This window comes from Orcinus orca, chromosome 7 (genome assembly GCF_937001465.1).
Source record: "Orcinus orca chromosome 7, mOrcOrc1.1, whole genome shotgun sequence".
NCBI classification, from domain to species: domain Eukaryota; kingdom Metazoa; phylum Chordata; class Mammalia; order Artiodactyla; family Delphinidae; genus Orcinus; species Orcinus orca.
The window spans coordinates 107,199,797-107,226,141 of NC_064565.1; the positions used below are offsets into that span (position 1 = coordinate 107,199,797).

Genomic DNA, 26,345 nt, shown 5'->3' on the forward strand with positions numbered 1-26,345 from the left:
CCCTTTCTCCTCATAAGGACACTACTTTTTTTTAGATGCTTCCAGCTGATTCTCTCCTCCCAGAAATGTTCCTCAGGCTACAGCAAGCGTGAAAAGCAGTGGTCTCAGGGGCACAGCAACATTCCTTACATTTTTGAAACATAATGCATTTTATGTCCTGTACACATCTAGAGAAAAATGATAACCATCTTGTTGCTATTATTTCTGGTATACTTACTGGTCATGGTATTGTCTAACATCTGTAGGAGTTTAGGGTTAGAAAGTGCATTTTTGCCTCGAATTATCGGTAAAGTTTGTGATCTGTGCTGCTTCTGTCCTTCGTGACTGGAAGTGGTGTGCATCCTGAAAATGAAATGACAGAAATGCTTAAAGTCATAGGGATATTATAACCAAATTTTCATTCAAATTCTCTTGATTGAGTCAAATGTTAAAAAATTTTTGAATAGACACTTTTTATTAAAAATATTAATTATAGGTGACATGATGAGAGGAACTTTTAAAAGTACGTTTGGACAAATTTTATTTAAGCCAAAAAAGGGTTCAGAATGATAACAGATACTAAAGGATAACAGACAAATAATAGATGCTGAATTAAATTCTGCACAAACATATTCATTATTATTTAATGGAATCATGGGATTCCATGCATGTTCAGGTGGTCATTGGTTGATCAGAAAGGCATAGTGGTAGACATTAAAAAAGTACAATATTATATAGCTCAATTGTATCAATTATTTTTAGGAGGTAAAATGTAAAAAAGTAAATCTAGTCTAAAACAACCCTTTGTCTCCTACTTCTTGCATTTGGAAATTCTTACAGGATTTGTCTTTGCATTTGTGTCAGGCCCACAGCAGGGCCGACATATGATCCTTGTGGGGGAGAGAGCTTAGGTCGCTTCTGGGCTGCTGCTTTCCCAGAGCAGGGACAATGGCCAGGGCTCTTATTCAATGCCCCTTGGCACTTCTAACTGGGGGAATGAGGAAGTAGGAATATTTCCTGTTCCCGACTTTCATTTAAGCTATCATTTCATTTAAGCTTTCATTTAAGCTATCTGATGGCCAAGGTCATAGAAAATTTCTTTGAGGAAAGCAGGCAATAGGAGATACTGAAGAGTCAAGCCTGAAAAAGAAACAACTTTTTGTCTTTGTTTTACTTCTCAAGGCTTATTCGATTCTGGCTAAATCAAATGCTCTGGATGGATTGGGACCCTAGAGATCTAACCTTGGCTTTCAGTAGGCAGGAGAGTCTGGGTCATTTCTGTAGCTACAAGGAATAATGGGTTTGGGGCTGTATGGCTTGGACCTTTGGGACTGGATTATTTCCAGGTTTTGAGTCTCCTTCAGTCTGTAACTCCTGGAGGAAAAGCCATGGCTTCTGGGAGGGGAGTTGTGGGAACGACCAGGACCTGTCCAGATGGTTTAGGGAGAGGCCTAAAGTCTAACCCACCAGACGTCTCCAAAACTGCAGTGACCTCAGGTGGGCTACGACTGTCATTAAAGTAATTGTTTACAGTCCTCTACTCAACTGCCATTTATTTTCTCATAAGGGGCCATTTCAAGGGGTCCCCATGGATAAACAGGCAAAATTTATTTTATGGTTTATTAGCTATATACTACATTCATATTTCTTTCTAAAGCTCTTTCTAAAATATAGCCATTTTCATATTATACATTATTATGATACTCCTGGGGAGAATAAATCAAACTGGAGAAAATTTTAGCAAAGAATTCTGATTTACTAGACCCAGAGGAGCTTTAAGGCAGGCTTTTAGGGCAAATGTTTCCTGTAGGGTAGGTTAATGAAGGGTGACCCTAGGCTGTATATACTATTCTAATGACTAAAAAATCTAAAATGAGCTTACGGGGCCAGCTATGCTTCCTATTGCCCTTGACCCTTTAAAAAACACATTAAGCTCTAAGAATACTGATAAATTATTACACTTACTACTAAGAGGAAAGGGGAGATATGACCTCACATTTTACTTTGTCACTAGATTAGCAAACATTACAATAGGCATTTATTGGAATTATGTCTTTTCAGGTTCAATTAAATTAAGATACTCATTGACCCTATACAAGGCATTGTACGCTAGGTGCACATAAATAAGGCAAATCCTTGCTTCTAGGTTTTCACAAGCTAGTGGGGCAGATAGGGATGTACCGACAAAGTTTCTTCAGAGAAACATACAGAGTTACTTGAGATCTGTTTTTGGTTTGAGATATATATATACACAGACACACACACACATGCACATGTGTGTGTGCATATGTGTGTATCCACAGCCTATATATATATATATATATATATATATATGTATGTATGTATGTATACACACACACACACACACACACACACGCACACACGTACACTCACAATATAATTTTAAGTATCAAGCAAATGTGACAGTACCATTGCGGCAAGAGGCCAGAAGTCTGGCAGGATGGATTAGATCCTTTGAGAGTTCCATTGTTTTGGGTGGACTGCACGAATTTAAACGCAGCAGCAATTTTTCTGCAAGGAAAACTGAAGTTTTAATATGAGCTCAGTGTTTGTAATTGATATATGAATTAAAAAAAGGCAACTGACAAAGCGATTACTGAACAATGAAATATTCCACATGTTATGAAAAATAAAATCACATTTTCTTCTGGAAATGGGAAATTGCGGGTTTAGGGAAGATGCCAGGGGCACTGCTGTCTCTCATGAGAAAAGGATGACAGCACAGTTTTCTAGATTAATTGCTTTTTTTAGTTTATTGGAAGTATTTTCTTAAATAGGTATCTTTCAAGTTATATTCATATAAAGATGGATAAATTAGTTGAGAAGTTACATGAAATGTGGTTTCCTTTCAGAAATGTGTTTTGTGCTTTTTCCCTGGACAGCTTTAACTGTTCTTAGATCTACTATGGCTATAGGGTATTCATCAAACTTCTATGTCTAATGTGAGGTCAACCTTAAAATCCTTATTTGCATTTTAAGATTTCTAACATAAATCTCTAAGTCTAACCTGATCCATTAATAATATGTCATAATTTTTTTCAAAATATCAGACTAACCTTTTGGAATTTAAAATTATTACCTTATTATGTTACGTTTTCCTAGGTATCTGAAATTTTGAAGACAAACACTAGAAAGGAAAAAAAGTCACATTCTAATTATTCACGCCTTTTTATTTATACAAAGTGTTCATCCAAGTATATTAAAAGAAAAATATTGTTTTCTTTAATAGTTTATGCATTATTACTGATAGATCATTCACCATATGATACCTAGAATGAAAAATGGTATACTAAAGTATTTTGAAGGTTCTAGAAAAAAGCGTATGTAATCAACTCTAAAACTTACTCCAAGATGCTGAAGAAGTCGGACACCTCTGGACTGGGCGCTCTTTGCCAGTAGGCAATCAGAGTCTCTGAAAGGAAACCCCGAGTAGCATGAGACTCTTTGAAATTCCAAGTTTTTTTCTTCTTTTTAAAATTTAAATTTAAAGAACTCTCTTTACCCTCTGAAATTGTTTTCATAATGTGAAGAAAGCACATAAGAAGACTCCTGGTTTCTGCTTGATCTAACTTGTCAAACCGAAGAGTTGAGCCTATCAAAGACAAGGGTCTTGGGATCTAGGAATGAAGAACCAATTAGGATTGAGTAAGAATAGGAGATTGCTGACTGGTAATATGCTCGGTAAGTTTGGGAGGGAAGCCGTACCTTTTCACAGTTTTCAGTCTTCTCACTGCTCTTCTCATTGGTACTTGGGTTGGAGTCAAGACTTGCTAACGAAGCTCTGGAATCAGCATGGTTTACTGTAGAAATAGCTATTGATGAAAATGCTGTAAACACAAGCCACAGCACACAGACGGTAATGAGATGCGTGGGCACACAACACAGAAAAAGCTAAAATGATGAACCAAAAAGATGCTGGTCATTCAGGTGGTAGCAGTATTGTGAAAAGCTGACGTAATAGAGTCTGGAATTGCCATGAAAGATATGCAACTTTTAAAATATGATTATAACAGCCATGCCGGCATTAAGGATTTAGGAAAATGTAGACCTTTTTAACTGGAAATAAATCTTTTTTCCTTTGATTTCTTCAAAAGCTTTTGAAAGAACATTTCTGTTTTAAAATGAATAATAAAAGTTCCTAATGATGCTTTGGGGGAAGAAGCTTTCAATTTTTGACAGTTTATAAGAAATTAAGATGACATTTCCAAAATAGTTCTTAAGAATAATCTTTGAAGTTGAAGGGCTATTATACTTTAAAAGGCCGTATGCAATGAAAACTTCAAGATTGTCTCCAGAATGAAACAATTTGATAACATCGGAGAAGACTGCTCCTCGATCCAAGTAAAAATGAACACTAAGTAGAAGAGGAAGTTGCTGGACGGCATGCAAAGAAATATGTAACAAGACTCTTCAGCTATATAAATGCAGTATACTTTGTCACATAGATTAGGTGTAATGAATTATGGAGTGGGTAAAAAGCACAGTGATATACAACGTAAACACGGATGAGAGTTAAACACAACTGTCTGGAAGGTTTGAAGTACCTGCTATGGAATTTAAAACATCTTTAGAAAATGATGTGTCCACAGAGTTTGCATATTTCATAGCTGACTGGGTGTGGAATCCTCCATTGGTGCTGAGGTCATCTCTAGACCCCTGTATTCAAAGCACAGAAGAAATTAGTGGGAATCATCATATTTCAGCATTGCAAACCCACATATGCCTTCTTCGTTACACTTTCCATTGGATGATACGCGATTTGATCTTTTATATTTCAGCAAAACCTTCTGCCAAACTAGGCAATGAAAATTAATATAGTTAAACCATACTCTTAGTCACAGTTTAATTTCTTACGTGATTTAAAAAATTTTTAACAATGTAGTAGAAACTATCTTTTAGATATAGACTAAATGGCTGGAATGGTTATTGATAAATTCACTGATTTAAAAAAATTTTAATTGAGGTATAGTTGATGTACAATATTATATAAGTTACAGGTGTACAATATAGGGATTCACAATTTGTAAAGGTTATACTCTATTTACAGTTATTATAAAATATTGGCTATATTCCCTATGTTGTATAATATATTCTCATAGTTTATTTTATACATAATAGTTTGTACCTCTTAATCCCCTACCCCTATTGCCTCTCACCCCCCTTCCCTCTCCCCACTGGTAATCACTAGTTTGTTCTATATATATGTGAATCTGCTTCTTTTTTTTGTCATATTCACTAGTTTGTTGTATTTTTTAGATTCTACCTATAAGTGATATCATAAATTCATTGATTATATTGTAGATTATATATCATTATTATCATGGATTATTTTATGTATATTACTATTATTTAAAACTAGATTTTAGGTACTTATTATAGGCCAGTATCTACGATGAATGTTCTCTATTCCACAATTTAATCCTCCTAAGAACCTTGTGATACAGGTATTCTCTTCCATTTTATAAATGAGGAAACAGAGGCTTAAAGAAGTTAGATAACTTATCTAAGGTCACATAGATAGTAACTGATACTATTGGGATTTGAACAAGGTCTAAAAAAAAAATTCCAAAGACATAGCTCCTAACTTCTAGATGGTAACATCTTGCCTAGTACTGGATTCAGCAGTGCGTCAACTCATCTGGGAGTTGAACACAGTCAAAGGATCTCAAGAGGGTTGTTGTGAAGTCACTAGGCTGGCTCAGTGGAGGAGGGGTGACAAAACAGGCCACTCCTGGGCTGTGACTACAAATAAGGCACGTGGCTCTACTGACACCAGATGGGCCTAAACCTGATGCAGAAAGCTGGTGGGGAAAGGTGTACACTGAGGATGGGGCCATGAATGCAACAGAGGAACGTGGTACAAACTGGAGAGAATTGGAAGGTGATGCAGAGAACAGAGGACAATGAAAACAAAATGCTGAAAAGATGGACAAGTGGAAGGCGTCAGTGACCAATCTGGAACAAATGACACTATGTAAACGTCTCAAAACACCTAGCAAGAAGTGCTGTTTAATCCTTAGTTTGGTCACAGTTGGGGGAAAATAGTTATCTATGGCAAAAATATAAAAAAGGCAAATTCTTTATTATGATAGACACTTGGAATATTCTGCAGACTTACCTGATTCGATGTATTGATGGTAAAAGGATACAGGTCCTTCAGGTAAATCCTTGGCATATTGTCCAGAAGCATGCCATAGAGGGGCATGTATAAACTTGCTATCTGGGCCTGCTTCTCCTAGGTGAAAAAGTAGTCAAAAGAAATGATTTACCTAAAAATCAATAGACTTGTAGGTTTGATATGCATTTAATGCAGTGAACCATTAAATGGTGATTAGGGAAGGGAGAGAGGAAGATCACTTACTGGCTCTCTGTATCGATCATCAAATGAATGCTTAGCCATTAGATTTTTTAGGACAGCTAAAGCCAAGTGCCTGATATCTTGGTCTTCTTGCAGAGCAAAGCCAACTTCTCGGAGCAGAATTCCAATTAAGAAGTGTTTGCGGCAAAACTCATTTGTGACTGAATATTCAGGCATATCTTTGTGAGGAAGGTAAAGAGATCATGTTATTGAAAATCAACTGATCACTTGATAATCGAGAGATTTAGCAAACAACTATCAACCCCTCTCACTACTAGGAGGGATTCAGTAATACAGAGATGAAAAATGTGAAGAGGGGCATTCAGCAAGTATTCTGTTTATACTAATCCAAATAGTACTCAGTGTCAAATGTCAAATTCCGTAAAAGTGGCATATTATACAATATTATACAATATTATATACATATTATATACATATTATACAATATTATACAATAGTATAATAGTACCAGAGTTGAAAGGAGAAAAGCTTATATTCTGCCTGGAGGAATCAGGAGATGTGACCGGAGGGAATATGTTGAGATGGACCTTTGAGGTTGCTCAAGGTTGAAGATGCAAAGAGTCTGGGGGGCAGGGGGGGGAAGTTGGAGGCAGTGGGTAGAGGAGAGGAAGTTGGGAGAAGGGAGAGGGTTTCAGTGGCACAGACTTCTGACAGCACAGTTATGTGGGGAGCACAGGTACGGAGGAGACCAGTAAGCACAGCAGCCAAAAGAGGAGTGGCGAGAATTAAGACTTAAGAGATATACTGGGACTGGATGATGGACAAAGTCAAGTACAAATTCCTAAGCTGGTGTCTAGGTCCCCGAACCATTTGCACGTAATTCTACAGGAAATGTTAAGTGACTGACAGCTTTGAGATCGGTGGCCCAATCGGACCTGTGCTTTATTGAGCCATTAATATGATAGGCTATAAATGGGAATTAGACTGTAGGGAGATGTGGGGTGAGGGCTACCATCCAGGAGGCTGGAGGAACAGGGAAGTGGGGAGGGTGAGAAGGCCTCTGGACCTGGGGTAGCAGGACCCAAGGAGTAGCAGTAAAATCACCAGGACACGTGAGCTGCAGGACGTGAAAGAGCAAAGAGAGAGGAAAATCAAAGGGGGCTGCACCCTTGTGAGTCTGAACTACAGAGAAAAGAGTGCTAAAATCTCAAGTAATAGTGCATTTATTGAGAATGCGCCAATGTGCTTCCTAAACGTAACTGTTAATAGCAGGACTAGCGTCCAACCTATAGAACACGAATTGTGTGCCAACACTCGGCTAAGCGCTTTGCGTTATCTCCGTTACTCCTCATAGCTACCTGTTAGGAAGAATGAACTATTAGAATACTCCAGGTCATAACTGACCAGGAGCAAAGTAAACATACTGATTTTTAAAAAATACTGCTGGGGGCAGAAGTACGGGGAATGTGGAAGTTCAGGGAACTAAGATCAAAGGGCTTAGGTTAAATAAATCTTTCCATGAAATACTGAGTAATAATGAGGGGCCAGAAAGAGAACCAAGCTTTCCGATTCCCAATCTACGGCTAGAAAAAGAATTGCCAGGACTATTTGAAGTTATAAACTGGTCTGGGGTAAAAATAAACTTATGTGATTCTAATAATCTCAAATCCTGAGAGAATGGTTTGAACTGGGGTGTGGTTTATTGATAGAAATATTATATAGTTTCATTGAGCAAGCGTGTTATTACATACGATTGGGAATTTTATTTATGATGCACTCTAAGGAAATTTCAGATGCTTTGGGAAATTAAGAAAATTCCAACTCTGGAGAATAAAGTATGAAAGAATTCAAGTTGGGGAAGCATTTAATTATCTGTGACAAGAGAAAAGCTCAATCAACTTTTTGACTCTTTTGATTAGATGGTATTAAACATATGGCTAGTTATTAGCATCTGGAATTTCCAGTTGGAAATCTGAACTATCTATACTCATCAGTATCATCAAATTATGATGTGGTTATTGATGCTGAGAGAGTGTAATATAAAATATCATTATTTACCTGATGCATGTAACTCTTGTATTGATTCTGAAGGTGTCAAAGGATCTGGAGTTAATATAAATAAACAAAAAATTCAGATATATACATACTCAGATACACACTGTATTCATTAACTATGTGTAATTTATACTGAAAAATTAAAATACACTGTCCTAAAATATGAGTGAGTCCCTTCAATAACGCTTTGTTTTTCAAGACAAGTACCTTAGGTTGTTTACTTCTTTCCTTAAAAATGAATGCCATGAACAGAATTATTTTAATTCTTAGCCTTCTTCCTGGACACCTTTTTGTTCTATCAGAAATCTGCTTGCTACGAAACATATTTTTATGTTTGCTGTTGATAATATCGTGTCTACACAGAGACTGTCAGGCCTTTTTCTGAGCTCCTGATAAGTAGTAAACAACCAGAATCCAAATGACAGAAACAGGCTTGATCCTCTTGAGTGTCGTAACCAGCCTGCCTAACGCAGTAATATCTTGGCACTAGTTCATAAACATATAACAAGAAGCGAAGAATGTTACAGTCCAAAATAACTTTTCCACCCTTTATTCTATGACGGCATTTAGATAAATGTATTTCATAAATTGGAAAAAGAATGGAATAATGTATACAGCTTATGTTTAAGATTGACATGACAAAACTTTTTTTTTTACATCTTTATTGGGGTATAATTGCTTTACAATGGTGTGTTAGTTTCTGCTTTATAACAAAGTGAATCAGTTATACATATACATATGTTCCCATATCTCTTCCCTCTTGCGTCTCCCTCCCTCCCACCCTCCCTATCCCACCCCTCCAGGTGGTCACAAAGCACCGAGCTGATCTCCCTGTGCTATGCGGCTGCTTCCCACTAGCTATCTACCTTACGTTTGGTAGTGTATATATGTCCATGCCTCTCTCTCGCTTTGTCACAGCTCACCCTTGTTCATTGCAGCTCTATTTACAATAGCCCGGAGATGGAAACAACCTCAGTGCCCATCATCGGATGAATGGATAAAGAAGATGTGGCACATATATACAATGGAATATTACTCAGCCATAAAAAGAAATGAAATTGAGCTATTTGTAATGAGGTGGATAGACCTAGAGTCTGTCATACAGAGTGAAGTAAGTCAGAAAGAGAAAGACAAATACCGTATGCTAACTCATATATATGGAATTTAAGAAAAAAAAATGTCATGAAGAACCTAGGGGGTAAGACAGGAATAAAGACAGACCTACTAGACAAAACTTTTATAGGCTTGATAATGTACGTTACTTTCTCTTTCCTTCCAAAATATTAGTGTGAGCTATAACACATATGAAGAGGCTCTTTACCATCTTAGTTTCTGCTTTCCATGAATATCAAAACTGTGCCTTGTAATTTACTCATGCTTAGAAGTATTTAATTAATCAATTTATTTATTTTATTGAGGTATAACTGACATACAACATTATATTAGTTTCTAGTGCACCACATGACTTGATATATGTACACCTTACAAAGTAGAAGTAAAGTAGTTTAAGGTCCTAAATCATTTAAGTATTTTCTACGTACCTTGATGTTTGATTAGTTTCTGATGTCTAGATGGGCGATGCTTATTCTCTACCATGATCATGCTGATATGTGTGTGTATATACATATTTTAACAAAAGTAATAAATGAAAATATTTTCTATAGACCATTTATACTATAGTAAGTATAGTAAACAATATGTGAGGCCCCATTTTTACCTGTGCGCCCATCTCTGCCTCTTTCTGACCCAGATGTATTGAGTATTTACAATGGTGCCCATTTGCCTGCCTTCTTTTCTCCCTTTCAAGGTAACAGTTTTCTTTGTATAAAACTCATTTTGAGGAATTGCATTTTAATGTACACACCTTGATAATCTTAAATGAATTTATACTCACAAAGTATAACTTTTCCTCCCTGTAATTTTATGTCTCTCAAAATCAAAGGAAAGTTGTCTTTTGGAGCCAGTATGGTGAAAGACAGTATGGGTCTAGGTTAAAATTCTTTGATTTACAAGCATTAATTTTATGGTTTTCTTGGCCTTCTCATTAATGAAAAAGGAAACATAGACAAAAATTGAGAAACAGAGCTGTATTCTTTACCACATGCCACCAACTTCTGCATTTTAACCTGATTACCTGGATCTAATCCCATGTGAAAACTTCAGACAAAACCAACATTGAAGAAACAGGAAAACAACAACAAATAAACAAAGGCAAAACAAACAAAAAAATATATTTGTTCTCATTGTAGGAACAGACAAAAATTCTGGGAATTATTACCTGGAATGTTTGCTGATCTTATGGGGAGACACAAAGGAATAAAGTGTTCATGCTGACATACTTCTTGGAGGAAATCAAATTTATACTGGCATAAGGTCTGAAAAAGAAGCAAAGAAATGACTATTATCACACACTAAGAAAGTTAATGGAAAATCTGCACTTGAATCTTACATCTAAAAAGGAGGTGGGGTTACTTTTGTGTGACCACTGGGTCATTGTTAAATTTAAAGGATTTTGTCCCCTCTGAAGTGGTAAATGTAGTCAGGCCCCCTGTTTTTGGAGATTGGACAAGGCCTGTTCAGGAAATGATCCCAGCTGCAACCTACATTGAGTTTCTATGAGATACAATCGTACTCAGACCTATGTTTTGCTTCTTTTGGCATGTATGTAACATGTTTATTCTGGGAAAAATAGGTCCTCACCACATGTACAGAGGTCTTCAACTACACTCAGCTCAAAGAACATATCACTCCAATCAACTCCTAAGATCCAGTGCTAAGGAAGACAGTGGTGCAGATAATCTAAAGTTAGAGTGAATCTCTCTCCATCTGCCATTTATTTTTGGAGTACATTATCTAATTCCACCTCTTCCCTGCCCTAGTAAACAGGTCTGTCATTTCAATAATGTTTTGAGTAGGACAGAGATAAACGAAGTGCAGACATGGTCTAAGACAACTTAACACAATCACATAAATAGGAACAATTAGCATGTTCATAACCATTCTATTTTCATTGTCATGCAAACTAAGTAATCAATTTTTAAGACTCAGATTGTGTTCACTGTATTCACTAATATCAGCTAACAAAATAAAATATATTCCATTTGCTCAGATATTTTAGAATCATATTTTGTGGCCACTTTAGTCAATAATTTAAAATACTGCCGTCTCAAACAAGGGTAGTATCTGACTTAATCCTTTGCACATCCAAGTGAAACGAAGCATAATTAAATTACATGGTAGTCATTCTTCACTGAGTATGTTCTGTTTGGTTTTTGATAAAATATATAGTTTAAGTTCACTGGAATTATACCTAAAATGATATTCTGAAAATGTCATGCATAACTGGAGCACTAATGAAGGATATCCTTCCAAAAAATATTTACAGAGAGAACTGGATTCTCAAAATCAAATGACATATAACCATGTAACTCTCCTAGCCTAAAGTAAATCTCCACTGACAAAAAATAATGTTCAGCTCCTAAGCATAACATGAAAGGCTCCAAGAAGATCATTATTTATTTTTGGCTTTTCTATATTCGTTACTCTTTCCCAATACCTAGATAATTTCCCATTGGGGACTTATCTTCCTCCCAATGGGTAAAGGTTAATGGGGAACTATTAATTCAGGTGCCCTGTCTTCCCTCCCTAAGAGGCAGGCATGTGACCCAAAGCAGGTGGGTCACATGCTTCCTCTCTGGAATGTAAATCTTAAGCCGAGTATTAAGAAGGAGAAAAGGGTCCCATTTGCGTATTTAGACAGCAGCAGACCCTGGCCACTGGTTCATCCTCTGTGATTACTCTTGTGCCTGGAAGTGCCTTGGTCACTGCTCTTTTCCAAGCTTAGTTCTCCAGCTCTTTCTTCAATGCTGTTTACCCCAATATCCTTCCCCCAAATTCCCTTTTGCTCAAATTGGAGTAAGCTTCTGTTGCTGCAAGACAAAGAACCTTAACTGATAAACTTTCACGGTCTGGTCCACTTCCAGTCATACTCATACTCATAGCGTAGTGGTTCTCAAACTCGAGAATGCACAGGAATCACCTGAAAGTCTTGCTGCAATCCAGATTTCTGGGCTCCACCCGTGGTAGCTCTGTTCCGAGATCACTGGTCTAGGAACCACACTTTTGAGAACCGCTGCTCTCTAGACAGCACCGTTCCCTATCTCCCAAAACATAGCCCCTATTTGGGTAGGGTGATCCACTGTCCCATTTTGCCCAAGACTGAAGGTTTCCAGGGAAGTGGGACTTTCAGTGCTAAAACGAAGACAGTTCCGAGTAAACCGGAGGCAGAAGAATTGCAGGTGGAAAGAGTCACTCCTTTCACTGCCCACAGGAAACAAAAGTGAAATGTAAACACTCTCATTCCACACTCCTTTTTTGTCCCCCGTGAAGGAAGGAATGGGTAGACTTACTGAGCACGTGAACCGTTTTAAAAGGCTGCCTCTCATTGGTATAGAAATTATTTTTTGATATGGATAATGCATAGGTTATTGTTTTAGACAGATATACACAGAGACCGGTTTATTTATTTATAATGCAGCAGTTTAGAAAGCAAGCACTCCTGTACGTGGTTCTTACCTTGGGATCACCAGAGGAGAACATGCTGACATAACTGTTAACCGTCTTAAACACAAAACCCCGGTCCATAAACGTAAAGCAGCGCTAAAAAAGTAAAATTCTAAATTCAGACGTTTTTACTTTAAGGATCATTAAAGATGTTAGAAAAGATGATTAAATATATTGAAGTAAAATAGCATTTAACTAAATGTGCTGTATAATAAATGTCTTAAAAATCTCTGCAATATGTTTAAGCATTCATCCACATACGGCAACTAATTAAAATACTAGATACAGTACACACACCAGAAAGTTACAAACCCATATTTATCAATTTTATAAAACATCTCTTGGAGCTTTGCAATGAGCCCTTTCCTTTTAATATAGAAAGTTTTAGCTTTTACTTGTCTATTTTTAAAAACCACTTAGTTACATTTTATTATTATTTTCTTTTAGTAATTCGATTCCATAATTCCTCAGGTGAAGAAACTTGCTGTGCAACATTGGGTAGGAACAGGGCAGAGACATGTCAGGAAAACCTTTTAAAATCTCACTGGCCGAAAAATAAATGAATAAAAAAAATAATAAAATCTCACTGGCCTCCTTCAGCAGAATAGCTTTTCTTTTCAGCCAAGGCAGCTTGAATTTGAAGAGTGAAGGTAAGAGATCCTGGGATTTCTATCAGTGAGCTGCCCACGGCCTCTTTATTATGTTGTCAATCCCTCTTAACTGGAGAAACGAGAGCCTTAAACAGTAGGTAGGTTTAGAGGAGTCAGGCAAGTGTGCCAACTTGGTACAGCACCTGCTCTCTCTCCCAAAGACCCATGGCCATGTCACCAGTAACCAAGCTACAGTGGCCAATTATTGCACTGGAAAAGTGTGAAGCGGGCATGGACCATAGTTACTGATGCAGTATCTTGGGGAGGCACTATAGCAGATTGGCATATGGGGTCATCACTGCGTGTGTGTGGGTTGCATTCTGCCCAGCCACATGTGTGTGAGCATGCGTACTACATGGGAAAATTTCTCAGCTGCTACATCACTCAGCATAGAAGCCTTCTTTCTCGTCCAAAGAGCCCTGTATGGTCCATTGTACTGGTTTTGCATCTCTTAATCTCTCAATTTTACAAACAAATCTCTTTTCTCAGAAAGGACTGAACATAAAATCTTGTTATAGGTAGTCTACCAAGTGCAAAGTCTCCCACTGAAATACGCCCGTGTGTAAACATGAGCTTTTTTCTCTAATAACATTTTTCCAGTTGCTTGGTCATTTATATGTTTGTTTTGTTTCCTTTTCCATTTTTCTTTGTTTTCTTCTGAGTTTTTTTTTTCATTACCTATTCATTACTGTGTTAACATACTGCTTCATTTATATTTTCATTTTCAATATGGATTTAAGTTCTTTCAATAACTCTCCCCTTAGAAAAAAGTAAATGGCTCCCATGTCCTCCCACCTCCCAAAAGAACAGTGAGGAAAGGTAGACAGTAGAGCATAATCATAAGCGCAGAACACGTAGAGCACCTATAAGGGGAGGATGGGAGGAAAAGAGGGCTTTCGTGTCTTCTACACTATGCAGGCTCCCAGCTAGTGTGTCAAATCCTCCCAGGCTTTCCATCTGCAGAAGGAAGTCCCGACTGGTGACCCTTGGACTATCCCCAACATGGAGCTCCCTCCCCAGAAGACCTCTGCTGTCTCTTTCCTGCTGGGAAGAAGCTTGTGTCTCACCTTGCAGAGAGAGGAAGACCACCCAGTATAACTGTGGGTTCTAGAAACTTCTCAAGAAACAACAAGAGAAAAGAAGCCCTTTGGTGAAGACACAGGGCCCTTTGATTAGACAGAGAAGGGGTTGGTGAGTCCTGTCATTGAACAAGGGTAGTGGTGAGAAGAAGGCTGCCTACCCTGGGGATCTAGGGGAACTCACTTAAGACTTTCTTGAAATTTAAGAAGACTTTGTATGTGGTAAACTTGTCATTCTCTTTCTAAGGGACAGTGAGGGAAAAGGAGGGGTCATTCCTAAGATACAAAGTCAGCAGAATCAGCCTTCTTCCTGCAGAGAGCCCTCCTGCAGATCAAGCTTCATCAAATGTGTCTCTCCTGTCACCAGTCCCGTGTCTGGTCCATCCCAGCATCTTCTTAACCCCAGGCGAAGGGACCTCTCTGCTTTTATTTATCTATCTATCTATTTATTTATTTATTTAGCGGTACGTGGGCCTCTCACTGCTGTGGCCTCTTCCTTTGCAGAGCATAGGCTCCGGACGCGCAGGCTCAGCAGCCATGGCTCACGGGCCCAGCCGTTCCGCGGCACGTGGGATCCTCCCGGACCGGGGCACGAACCCGCGTCCCCTGCATCAGCAGGCGGACTCAACCACTGCGCCACCAGGGAAGCCCCTGCTTTTATTTTAAAATAATTTATATTAACCTTCTACATGAGTAGAAAATAATTTATAACAGGCTCTGGTAATCTATGGCCCATGAGCCAAAACTGGCACACTGTCTGTTTTTCAAAAGAAAGTTTTACTGACACAGCTACAGCCATTTGTTTATATATTGTCTATGGCGAATGGTCTATGGTTGTTTCTGTATTACAGTTGCAGAGTTGGGTAGTTGTCACAGAGACTGTATGTTCTGCAGAACTAACAATATTTAATATTTGACCATTTATAGAAAACAATTTTGCAGATTCTTGATATAAAGGATAACTTATACCCTATCAGACTTTTTCTCAGTTTCGCTTAGTAAACTAAAAGCCAAATATTCTAAATTACATGCAAAAATATATTTTTGTATATATGGCTGTTGTAATGAAAAAATGTTTATTTTGTCTCATCAACTGTGAAAGTCACAGTTTTACTCTATAGATGGTTCAGTGATGAGTTATGAAATCCCAAATTGCAAAACACACCACCTGAGTGACTTTCCCTGTATATTTTACAAAACCTCTGGGCCCATCATTTCCTTTCCTTTGCCCCTGTGCTAGGTATTAGCTTCTGTACCACCCACAGCAACTTTTGCATAGATGAAGTTTCTAGAAAACATTTATTTATTCCACAAACACAGAACATTTAAGGAAAATAGAGTAGATATGAAGACCTTCCCTTTTCACTGACTTGCTTATCCATCTTTTTTTCATAATTAGAACTATCACAGATGTTTCTTTAAACATAATTTGCTACCAAAGTCTGTTTTTTATATTGATGATTTCCAAATGATTTCCAAATGCTAATTGAAATAAAGTAGAGATTAGTCGGACGAGCACTGTACAATGCTTGTATGATGGACTTTTATAATGTACAATATATTAAACTAATGTTTTCATTTATAAACTTCACATATAAGTATTGTTTTCAGTTTGCACTTCATGGATCCATATATCTTATAGACTATATTTGTTTTATCTATTGTCAATCCATGCTTTTTACCCACAGATTTCACAACCACTGGTATCACCATTAGATTTATATTTTGTGGCTTTTTTCATCTTGGACATTCATGTTAGACATTAGCTTATGTACCACCAGAAGCAACTTTTGCATAAATGAGCTCCAAGGAAAACATATATTTATTCTAATAAGTACAGAGCATTTAAGCCAAAAAGAGTGGATAATAATAGGTCTTTTCCCTTTTTAAGAGACTTGCTTATGCAACCTTTTTTTTTTGGAATTTTGGGAAGAATATTGCAGATATTTCTTGAATGTAATTTGCTTACAAATCAGACAGTATGCCATTTTTTTCCCAAATTTTCTTTTCCATCAAGCACTTCAAATAAACTACTAGCATAGTAATAAACTTTATTCTCGTAGGTCTTAAAAACATGGTAGAAAACTAGAGTAATTTTTTTCTCCTTTACTCTTTTCCTCCTCAACTCTGACCATCCCTTTCTCTTCCTGAAGCAAGAAAAAAAGCAAAAATAAGAGGCAAAACAGTGAAGAAAAAGAAATACAAGATGAGAACAAATATAGTATGCAATTTGAAACTGCATTTAACACATTAAAGAAGAAATTAGACTGAATTAAAACTCACCAAAGACAACTTAAGCTAATTTTCCATCTACCTCCATAGCCTCTTAACTTTGTTAGTAGTATTTATTTATACATTCCCACACCTATCCAGTATGTTCTGGCGTCTACCACAAAGAAACAAGTGAAGTGGCTTCGTCAGTAGTCAACAGTTGGGCAAAAGAAGGAATAGAAGAAAAACATTATCTTTCTGGTTGAATGTATTATCTGTTAAATGATACACCATCATTCTACATTAGCTTTTCTTGGACTAAGCACATTTTTCTTCTCAATTCAATAGAAATGCCTGTAATTCAAAGAAATGATGCTAAATATATGTATGTATATATATATATATATATGTATATATATATTCACTTTATGTTGCTCAATACTTTAACTGATAATTTTCCTTTTATGCGATTAATGCACAATATTTTCATCATGTAAAAAGAGCATAGAGGTAATATAACAAAAATGCTAAATTCCCCCAAATTTTCCCAAAGTGGCTATTTGGCATCACTGTTAGAGCTGGATCCAATCCAAAACATCACTTCAAGGGCAGAAAAGCCCAAGAGAATAATATTGTCACAGTGCAGCTTCTTTAAAAATCTCACTTTTCTCTTTAAAAATATTTAGAAGTACTACACTTGGCAACACTCAAGTAGATACTTTTCTTTAACCTTAGTTTTTATTCTGTATGACTCCAAATTGGAAAAAGTATCAAAAAGTATTTCAAGCAAGAAAGATGTATAGATGAAAGTATTCATCTAATCCTGGTAGTCTTGACTTTTCATCATAAATGAAACTGTGACTTAAATTGACATTTAGAGTATCTCACACCCACTATCACAGAGGCTTGAATAGAACTGTGATCTTGTATAATTGTACCTTAAGAAATCTGGCAACGCTGTGGTTTGCCCTTCTTGTTTCTTCAAGTGCATCTTTGTTTTTCCAAATCATGTGGTCGGCTAGGCTCATGACAAGATTGTCCAATTCATTTTGGTAAGATTCAGGAAATCTTTGAGGCCGAGAAAGCTAAGGAAAGAATGGATCATTTCTTTATAATGTGACCTGTGAAATACTAAGCCTGGAAAACATAAACTGTAAGACTTACTACAAACAAAAAGTCTTTCTGAAAACTTGGAAGCAATAATAAAATAGAAGCCCTTTTAATTTCAAGGTCATGATTTTCATCATTTTCACTTAATGTTTCCTTCTATTTTGCCCAATAAGTTTTTCACTTTTTCATTATAAATTATAACATATATGAATTGCAGACTATTCAGACAATGTAGAAATGTAACATTTTTTTATAACCTCTTAATTCCCCTCCTTTCCCTCTCCGGAAATAACTGCTATCAATGGTTTAATGAATATTATTCTAGATTTTCTTTGACTCACAGTTCTCTAATTTAAAAATCAATTATTTTGATTTTTTAAAACTAGGAATCCTCCAATAAACAACTATAAGAAATCAGTGAATGAATAACTGAATGAGTACAGATATCGGTTTGTAATGTTCTCTAATAAGTAGTGAGTCCCAGCTAGTCTTTTTAAAACATTTATTTCAGCTTTATTGAGTTATAGTTGATATATAAAATTATATTTAAAGCATACACTGTGGTGCTTTCATACACATACACATTGTGAAAGAGTTCCACCCTCCACCCCTCATCTAGTTAATTAAGCCATCCATCAGCTCACATACATATTTTTGGGGAGAGAACATTTAAGTTCTACTCTCGGCAAATTTCAATTACACAATACAGTGTTATCACCATGTTTTCCATTAGATGCTCAAACCTTATTTATCTTATAGATGAAGGTTTACACAAGCTGGTCTTAACTCAATGGTCCCAGCATATGCCACCGCAGGTGCCTGTGGGACTTCACAGTCAAGATGTTTTGCCGCAAGATAAAAAGTGATTTGGCTGTGAGATTACATAACGTACATTGAATAAAACTCTATAGGCCCCTAAAGACTGCCCTCAGTCCAGGAATCCAACACCCCCCCACCAATTTGAACTCCTGCACATAAAGGGAAAGTTTCAGGCAGCTGAGTTTTCCCATTTCAGTCTCTACTTGGTGAATTTACACAGCTTCTTTGCACGAGATAGGTAAGATTCATTCATCTTTACAAGTTGGCTTTAAAATTAGACTCGCATTTTCACTATAGAGAGAAACAGACAACTGAGAGTTAGACAGTGCCATATTCTCTAAAATTCTGAGCACCCAGCCTTCCATGAGGCAAGAATAAAAACCACGGAGGCTAAAATTACAGGAACTGCATAGAACAAACAGTGATTAATTGTTGGACGCTGGAGCTGACTTGGACTGGCTTTTTTTTAAGCCATTGTACCAGGACATGACTGTATAGGCATTTTGAGGATTTTATGGTTACCCCCTGTATATATTCAAAGCTTATTGTTGAAATCAAATGAAGTTAACAACAAATAAACCTAATGAATTTAATTGCAGACATCATTTTTCATCCTGCTCTGTGTACCCTGGGGAAATAAGGGTGAACAATTCACCTATGAAAGCAACAAACACTTTTTAGATAATCAAAGCACATTTGTAGTTTTCCTTTTTTCATTGTGTTAGTCCTCCAAGATACATTAAACATATCAATGTCAACAGTTTCTTCACAAGGACATACAGTAATACCTTGGACTTTGATAACCCTTCTGTTCCTCTGTCTTTTCTGCCTTCCTTTCAAATTCCCCTTGTAGCCTACTCCCACTCTTAACCCAAAGACATGCTGCTCGGTAAACACACGAGCAATATTTTTAATTGTTCTCTGGAAGTCTATCCCAAGGGCTTGAGGCGGGAGAATTCCTGAGCTGGGGACGGTGGATTTTCTCTCTCAGGACAGGGGAGGAAGGGGGGTAAGGTGACAACATGGTTGAATCCCAAGCTGCAGAGCTGGAACGCATTGGAGAACCTGGGCTATGATATGGTGGAGGTCCCAAGGATCAGGTGCGGAATGCAGGGGCTGAATTTCAGGCATTTGGGAATTTCGTTAAGAACAAGGGGCTGATGGGAAACAAAAGGTGTAGCCAGTACAAGAAAACTTTGGCTACTAGAGCTCAGTGTTGAGAAGATATTCAGCACTTCCTAGTAAATAGGAATTCGCCTTGGACAAGAAAGCAGGGGTCACAGGGAGGTGTTACCTGCCTTTCAGAGGACCAGACTAGGGGATCTGACTTTCTCACATCTCCTTGATGATGGAAGCTTTTTTTAATAGCAAAGAAAGCTATTCACTTCACAATTAAAAAATAAGAAAAGAAAATGCAAATAGCTTGGGAGATGTTTATTGTGAATGCTTTCAAGTCAAATGATGGTATCCGGTCTTCTCCTACTGTGATAAATAGAGATGGTTAGAAAATTGGAAGGCCGTGCACCTCTGGAAGAAAACTGGGTATGGTGATTGCTATGGAAGAGGGTAATGAAAAGGGAACTTGAATCAGTGAAGATAAACTCTCGTTTACGATGAGTTCCTTTATTCTTAGGCTGTTCATAAGGGTGTTTTGTGACCTATCTATTTTAGCAGATACATACTGGTGGGAGCTAAAGGATTTTAGTCCAATTTGTTCTTTTTACATATGGGAGAACAGACTCTGAGATGTTTAGTGTCTTTTTTTAAAATCATCGAACATGTTAGTGGCAGAGCAAGGATTACAGTGGTGAGGTTTCCTGATACAGCTTAAGAACAGAGAGATAGGAACCATTCTTAGCTTCATGTTAGATTTTCTCTTCCTCCCAGACAGGAGGCTCTTATCTCTGGAAGTAGAAGAGCAGACACAGCTGAAGAGCAAACATAGGACTTAAGAACAAAGAGTCATGGAATACCAGAGATGATGAGATGTGCAGCCAGGGCAGGTCTGTTATGCTTATGTCAAGGCCATGTTTGGAAAGGCCTGAGGTCTGGAGGCACAGATGGGGCACGTGGATGGATGGCCCGAGGACGGTGGCTTGGCAGACTCCCCTGAATCCTCAGTGCCCCATCCCTCTCTATTAAGAGTCAGCACTTCTCCTGTGTGGGAATACACTGCAAAGGTCTCTCCCTGCAAGAGGCCAGGCAAACCCTTCAGGAGCTGTCCTTCCTCCTCTCCTGGAGCTCAGGCCATGAACTGGGATTAAATGCCAGCTTAACTCAGCTGTGAACCTGCTGGGCCTAATAAGGTAAGGAAGAGCGTGTACCCCAAGGAGTTGTAAGAATTAGTTAGCAGGTACCAGCAGGAGCCACAGTGGGAGTACCACTGAGATTGGATGTTGAGTGTGTTTGACCAAGATGGCCAGAACATAAGAACGGATAAATCCAATTTCATTGACATGAGGGCACTTTGTCAGGACATGGGCTTAAATAAGACCTCAGGGGATGGACCACTCACTGTTAGTTGGCTCTTAGAATCCTGGAGATGGCTCATTTTAAGCAGAATGGAAATGCCTAGGTTGCCCTGGCAGATGATTGAGGAAGGAATAAAGAAGCAGATGAAGGTGGACACGTAGGAATGGAACTATGAGCCCGGAAGACCCACTATCCGCCAAGGCCATCAGGAAGGTACTGGGGACCGACATCCCTAAGACCGTTCAGTGGTGTCTCCCACCTGCAGGTGAGAGAGGCAGTCACAGCGTTGGCTCACTCACAGTCATGAGGATGAGGGGCATCAATATAACAGAGGCCATGTGATCGCACCTAATCTCCAGGGGCCAGGGGGTTGTGATTACCAAAACAAATGGCAGATCTGGAGAGCAGCCAAGGGGCCTGGACTCTTAGGGAGCTACAGAGCTGATTAATGACATGCTGGAAGCCCTAGGGACGAGACAATCAGCAGCCAGCAATGGCGATGCTTAAGTCCACCAAGAAGGCAAGGCTGGACCATCGGGAGATGAGGATGTTTGTTCCAGTAAGTAGACGGGAATCCTCTCTCTGTTCTTGGATCTCAGTCAATTTTCAGATCTGGTACATGCTGACTGAAGAGGAGGCAGGGTCCCTAAAGAAAGCCCCCTACAGACCTTTGATAAGTACATACTGTAATGATTCTACCAGTCCTTTTCCAAAGGCTTTCCTCAGGTGACGATACTAGGCAGAGGGGAATATTCATATATTTCAAGAACTACTGGCCACAAGATCTGAGTGGATACTGCTATCTGGAGACCAAAACACCACCAAGTCCACCCAGGTAGAGTGGAAACTCACAGGATTCATAAAGTTGCCCTGCCTAAAGTTCTGTTAGCAGAGAGTCCACTGGCTTCAAAAATCCACCAAACAGCCATTTACCTGGTCCAAAGGTATAATCTGTATTGACATAATTAGCATCTAGAGTAACCACACACTGAATGCTTGGGAGGGTGAGACCACCCTGGACCACTCTGGAATGAGGGTTTGGGTCACAACACAGTAAGTCACCAAGACCTTCAGAGCTGCTGGCTGAGGGTGAGGGCAATCTAGAATGGATGGTGGAGGAGGGAGGTGATGAGAACTGCACAGGGTTCCGAGACCAACTATAGTAACGGGGCTACAGTTAATCCCACTAGCCTCCCTCTTGTAAGTTTCCTTTCAGGAAGGAGAGGCCCATGGGAACTGTGGAGGAGAAGATTCATAATCATACGTGAAAGGTAGTGTAAGCTGTGGACTGTGGACCACGGGTGGCAGCCGCGGATGTGCATAGCTCAGACACTCCCTTGAGAAAAAGTCTACTGGGATGAATGAAATAACTACGAAGCTTTTGGGACCCACTCAAGAGTTCATGCCAAGCCACATTCTCTCCGGCTGCTCTGAGTAATTACTGAGCTTGCAGAGGTAACGGAGCCAGACCACCTTCCCGATGCAGGACTTTTCTCATGAACATTCTTTGCTCTCAGACAGCCCATTGGCCCACCTACAACTTTCTCACTGCAAGCCTCTTTCTAGCTGATCCTCCTTCCTTTGCCATCCCCTTTCACAGGCGTCAGACCTTCCTAGTCCTTTTGCCTGTCCCTTTATCCTTTGTAGTCATTTTTGTACTTCTAATTTTGTCCTGGCATCGGCTTCTGAAGGACCTGTATTGATACACACAATCATGTCTCACATTTATTGGATGCTATTGTATTACCTATGATCGTACCTGAATTTTATTTGTGTCAATCAAGTGCTGTGCCATGGATTTTAGGATAATTGCAAAGAAGAACCAGGAATGCTGTTAGGAAAAGAAAAGACAACCAGAAATTTATCATCTTATAGCAAAATAATGATAATTCCATTCTTCACAACATGCAATTTTATAAAACGTTTACCTTAAAATGTATTCTTTGAAATTCAATGCATCAGAGCAATAGTATATTCTCCATTATGTTAGGATCATCCTTAGCAAAGTTCTAATGGTAAAAGTAAATACCAGATACTTCTGTTCCTCAGTCATCTCAAAGACTGTTTAAACTAAAACAAGATACTGGTTTGCTAGACATGGCTGAGTAGACAGTAGTCTTATGAAATACTTATTCATTCATTGGGTGTTCTATCTGTTTTACTTAGTTAAACAAAACTAAGTAAAACTTTTTTATCTTAAAATATGGTGTAGCAGACCCACCCCTAACATTGCCAGGGATAGAGGCAAGAGAAAATGGAAGCCACGTGTGAAAATATCTAAAAGTTCAAAGTCAGGTTAGCAGAGTCTTAAATAAAATATGTTGGATCCTCCTATCTTGACAAATATAACTTCATGACAACTTGGAATGGTGTACCAGGACGTGGGGCTCACCCCCTCTTCTCACCTGAGGCTCTGTCCTACACTGAGGGGCCTGGGGCACGTGGGTGACTGTCCCGCCTGCAAATCCAGGTGCTGCCCACAAACTGGTCCCTCTCTCCCACCAAACACTGCTCCCCTCTTGGGTCTTGGGGTACACTCCAGATTTTCCCTCTGAACAATGGACTTAGGAAAGAGATCTAAGCAGGCCCAGGAATAAACCTATAAACCCTTTAGGCAGGGGCTCCTGGGGATTCTTAGAGGTGCTGAAGAGGCAGTAGGGGCTCCCAGGAGCATTGCTCTTGGCTATTCTCATACTTTTTCTTATGAGAAGGGGTACATTTGGAGAAGATCAAAGCATATTCAAGAGCGGAGGCCCCTCTTTCTTGGGTCTAAGGGTCTTGCTTAACCCAGATACAAAAAATATACATCACATATTGTGTACACTTACAAAGAATACACTCCCCTGAGCCTCTTCCCTTCCCAGCCTCTCCACCACATATTATAATTTTGAGTTTTGTGTTCATCATTCCCTTGCTTTCCTTCATAATTTTGCTGCCAATATCATACATCGAAGTGATATTCAGTTTTGCCTGCCCCTGAACTTTAAATAAACAGAATCATCCTGTATGTATTCTCTTGTGATGGCCTTTTCAATTCAACAAATGCTTTTCTGAGGTTTATTTATGTGGAGCTAGGTAGCTGGGGGTCCTCTATTGTCATTGCATCACATATATAATCCCAATTTACCTATCTGCTCTACTGTGGATGGGCATCTGAACTATATCCAATTTTAGGCTGATACCAACCACACTGTTAAGAACTTTTGAGTACTGGGTTCTAACACTGGAAGATTGACTGAGATGAGGAAGAAAGGATGTTTAAGCTCTGGCTTAAAAAGGGGGTCATTCCTTAGTAAACTTGATATTGGAAGTGAAATTCATGCTGTTGGGAATCTTTAATTAACACAAGGCACCCCACCTTGTCCTAAATAATATTTTGAACCACCATGCCAAATGTTCCAACATTTGTCTCTTGATTTAACTGACACCTGTCACTCTCACTCCTCAGCACTCAGCCCCACCTCCACTATTTACCTTGAATCCACCAGGACCAATCCCATTGAGACTCTTGCCTCTGTTCACGTCTGATGACAGAAGAAGCCTCACTCCTTTCCTGCCCTCTGGTCTCCGTAGGTGCTGCACACCCCCTTGTGTATCTCACTGCTTCTCATCTCCTGAAACCCACCCACCATACCTTTGGTCTGGAACACATGGTCCATCACCAATAAAATCTCCTGAAGATGCAACTTCTCCTCCAAACATTCCCTTTGCCTTGTCTTTTAAATGAACACTGACTCTCCCCAGAGGACCCTGCTGGAGAGGGTGTGGAGAGAAGGGAACCCTCCTACACTGTTGGTGGGACTGTAAATTGGTACAGTCACTATGGAGAACAGTATGGAGGTTCCTTAAAAAACTAAAAATATAACTACCATATGATCCAGCAATCCCACTCCTTGGCATATATCCGGAGAAGAACATGGTTCAAAAGGATACATACACCCCAATGTCATTGCAGCACTGTCTACAATAGCCAAGACATGGAAGCAACCTACATGCCCATTGACAGACGAATGGATAAAGATGTGGTACATGTATACAATGGGATATTACGCAGCCATTAAAAAGAATGAAATAATGCCATTCGCAGCAACATGGACGCTAGGCAGGCAGCTTTCTTCAGCAGCCCCGTCTCCACTCTCACCCCACTACAGTCTATTCTCTACGCAGCCATCAGAGCGATCCTTTTGAACCAAGATCAGCTCAAGTTACTCCTCCACTCAAAGTCCTCTGACGGCTCCCAGTTTCTCTCTGAGTGGAAGCCAAAACCCTCGCAATGGCCCACAGGCCTTACATTACCTGCCAAACCTCCCGCTGCCTCTCTGACTTCAACTTGCCTCCGCTTTTCTTTGCTCACGTGGCTTCAGCCACATTGGCCTCCCTGCCATCTTTCAGGCGTATCCACTAGGTGTGCTGCTGCCTTACAACGTTATACAGGTCTTCCCCTCTACCTTTTTTTTTGAAATATAGCTGACTTACAATATTATATTAGTTTCAGGTGCACAACATAATGATGCAATATTTTTATAGATTGTACTCCATATAAGGTTATTATAAAAATATTGGCGATATAGCCTGCGCTATACATTACATCCTTGTAACTTATTTTATACCTAACAGTTTGTACCTGTTAATCCCCTTCACTTATTTGTCCCCTCCCCCCACTCCTCTCTCATCTCAGAACCACTAGTTCGTTCTCTGTATCAGTGAGTCTGTTTCTGTTTTGTTATATTCACTTGTTTGTTTTACTTTTTAGATTCCACATATAAGTGAATGAAATTTTGCTATTTGTGACATCATGGATGAACTCGGAGGGTATTATGCTTAGTGAAATAAGTCAGACAAAGATAAATACGGTATGTTTTCCCCTCTACCTTTAATGTTCTACCCTCAACATCCCCAGCTCCCCCACTTTCTTCACATTTTTAGCTGAGGTATTACCTTCTCCATGAGCTCTACCTTGACCATTCTATTTAAAACTGCAAACCTCACCCTGCGTACTCAGGACTCCGCATTCCATTTACCTGCTCGACATTTTCTTCTCCTATGCTACTTCTCACCTCCAAACGT

At 38.9% G+C, this 26,345-nt stretch overlaps 1 protein-coding gene across 13 annotated transcripts in view; it reads right to left on the reverse strand.

The window, feature by feature from the left end:
- The window catches only part of DOCK10 (dedicator of cytokinesis 10), a 281,482-nt gene that overhangs the window by 34,207 nt on the left and 220,930 nt on the right, over positions 1-26,345 (reverse strand). For 6 of the 13 annotated variants that reach the window (XM_033426521.2, XM_033426485.2, XM_049711899.1 and 3 more), the window contains exons 27-40: positions 23,038-23,109; positions 17,816-17,962; positions 12,950-13,033; positions 10,653-10,749; positions 8,378-8,422; positions 6,362-6,537; positions 6,119-6,235; positions 4,545-4,656; positions 3,706-3,827; positions 3,503-3,617; positions 3,346-3,412; positions 3,080-3,127; positions 2,410-2,523; positions 218-342 (exon numbers count right to left, since the gene is read on the reverse strand). In XM_033426521.2, coding sequence (XP_033282412.1) covers positions 218-342; positions 2,410-2,523; positions 3,080-3,127; positions 3,346-3,412; positions 3,503-3,617; positions 3,706-3,827; positions 4,545-4,656; positions 6,119-6,235; positions 6,362-6,537; positions 8,378-8,422; positions 10,653-10,749; positions 12,950-13,033; positions 17,816-17,962; positions 23,038-23,109 — 1,441 coding nt within the window. The remainder of the gene's footprint in view (positions 1-217; positions 343-2,409; positions 2,524-3,079; positions 3,128-3,345; positions 3,413-3,502; positions 3,618-3,705; positions 3,828-4,544; positions 4,657-6,118; positions 6,236-6,361; positions 6,538-8,377; positions 8,423-10,652; positions 10,750-12,949; positions 13,034-17,815; positions 17,963-23,037; positions 23,110-26,345) is intronic. The other 7 variants (XM_004262638.3, XM_004262637.3, XM_033426500.2 and 4 more) reach the window with 3 other exon arrangements.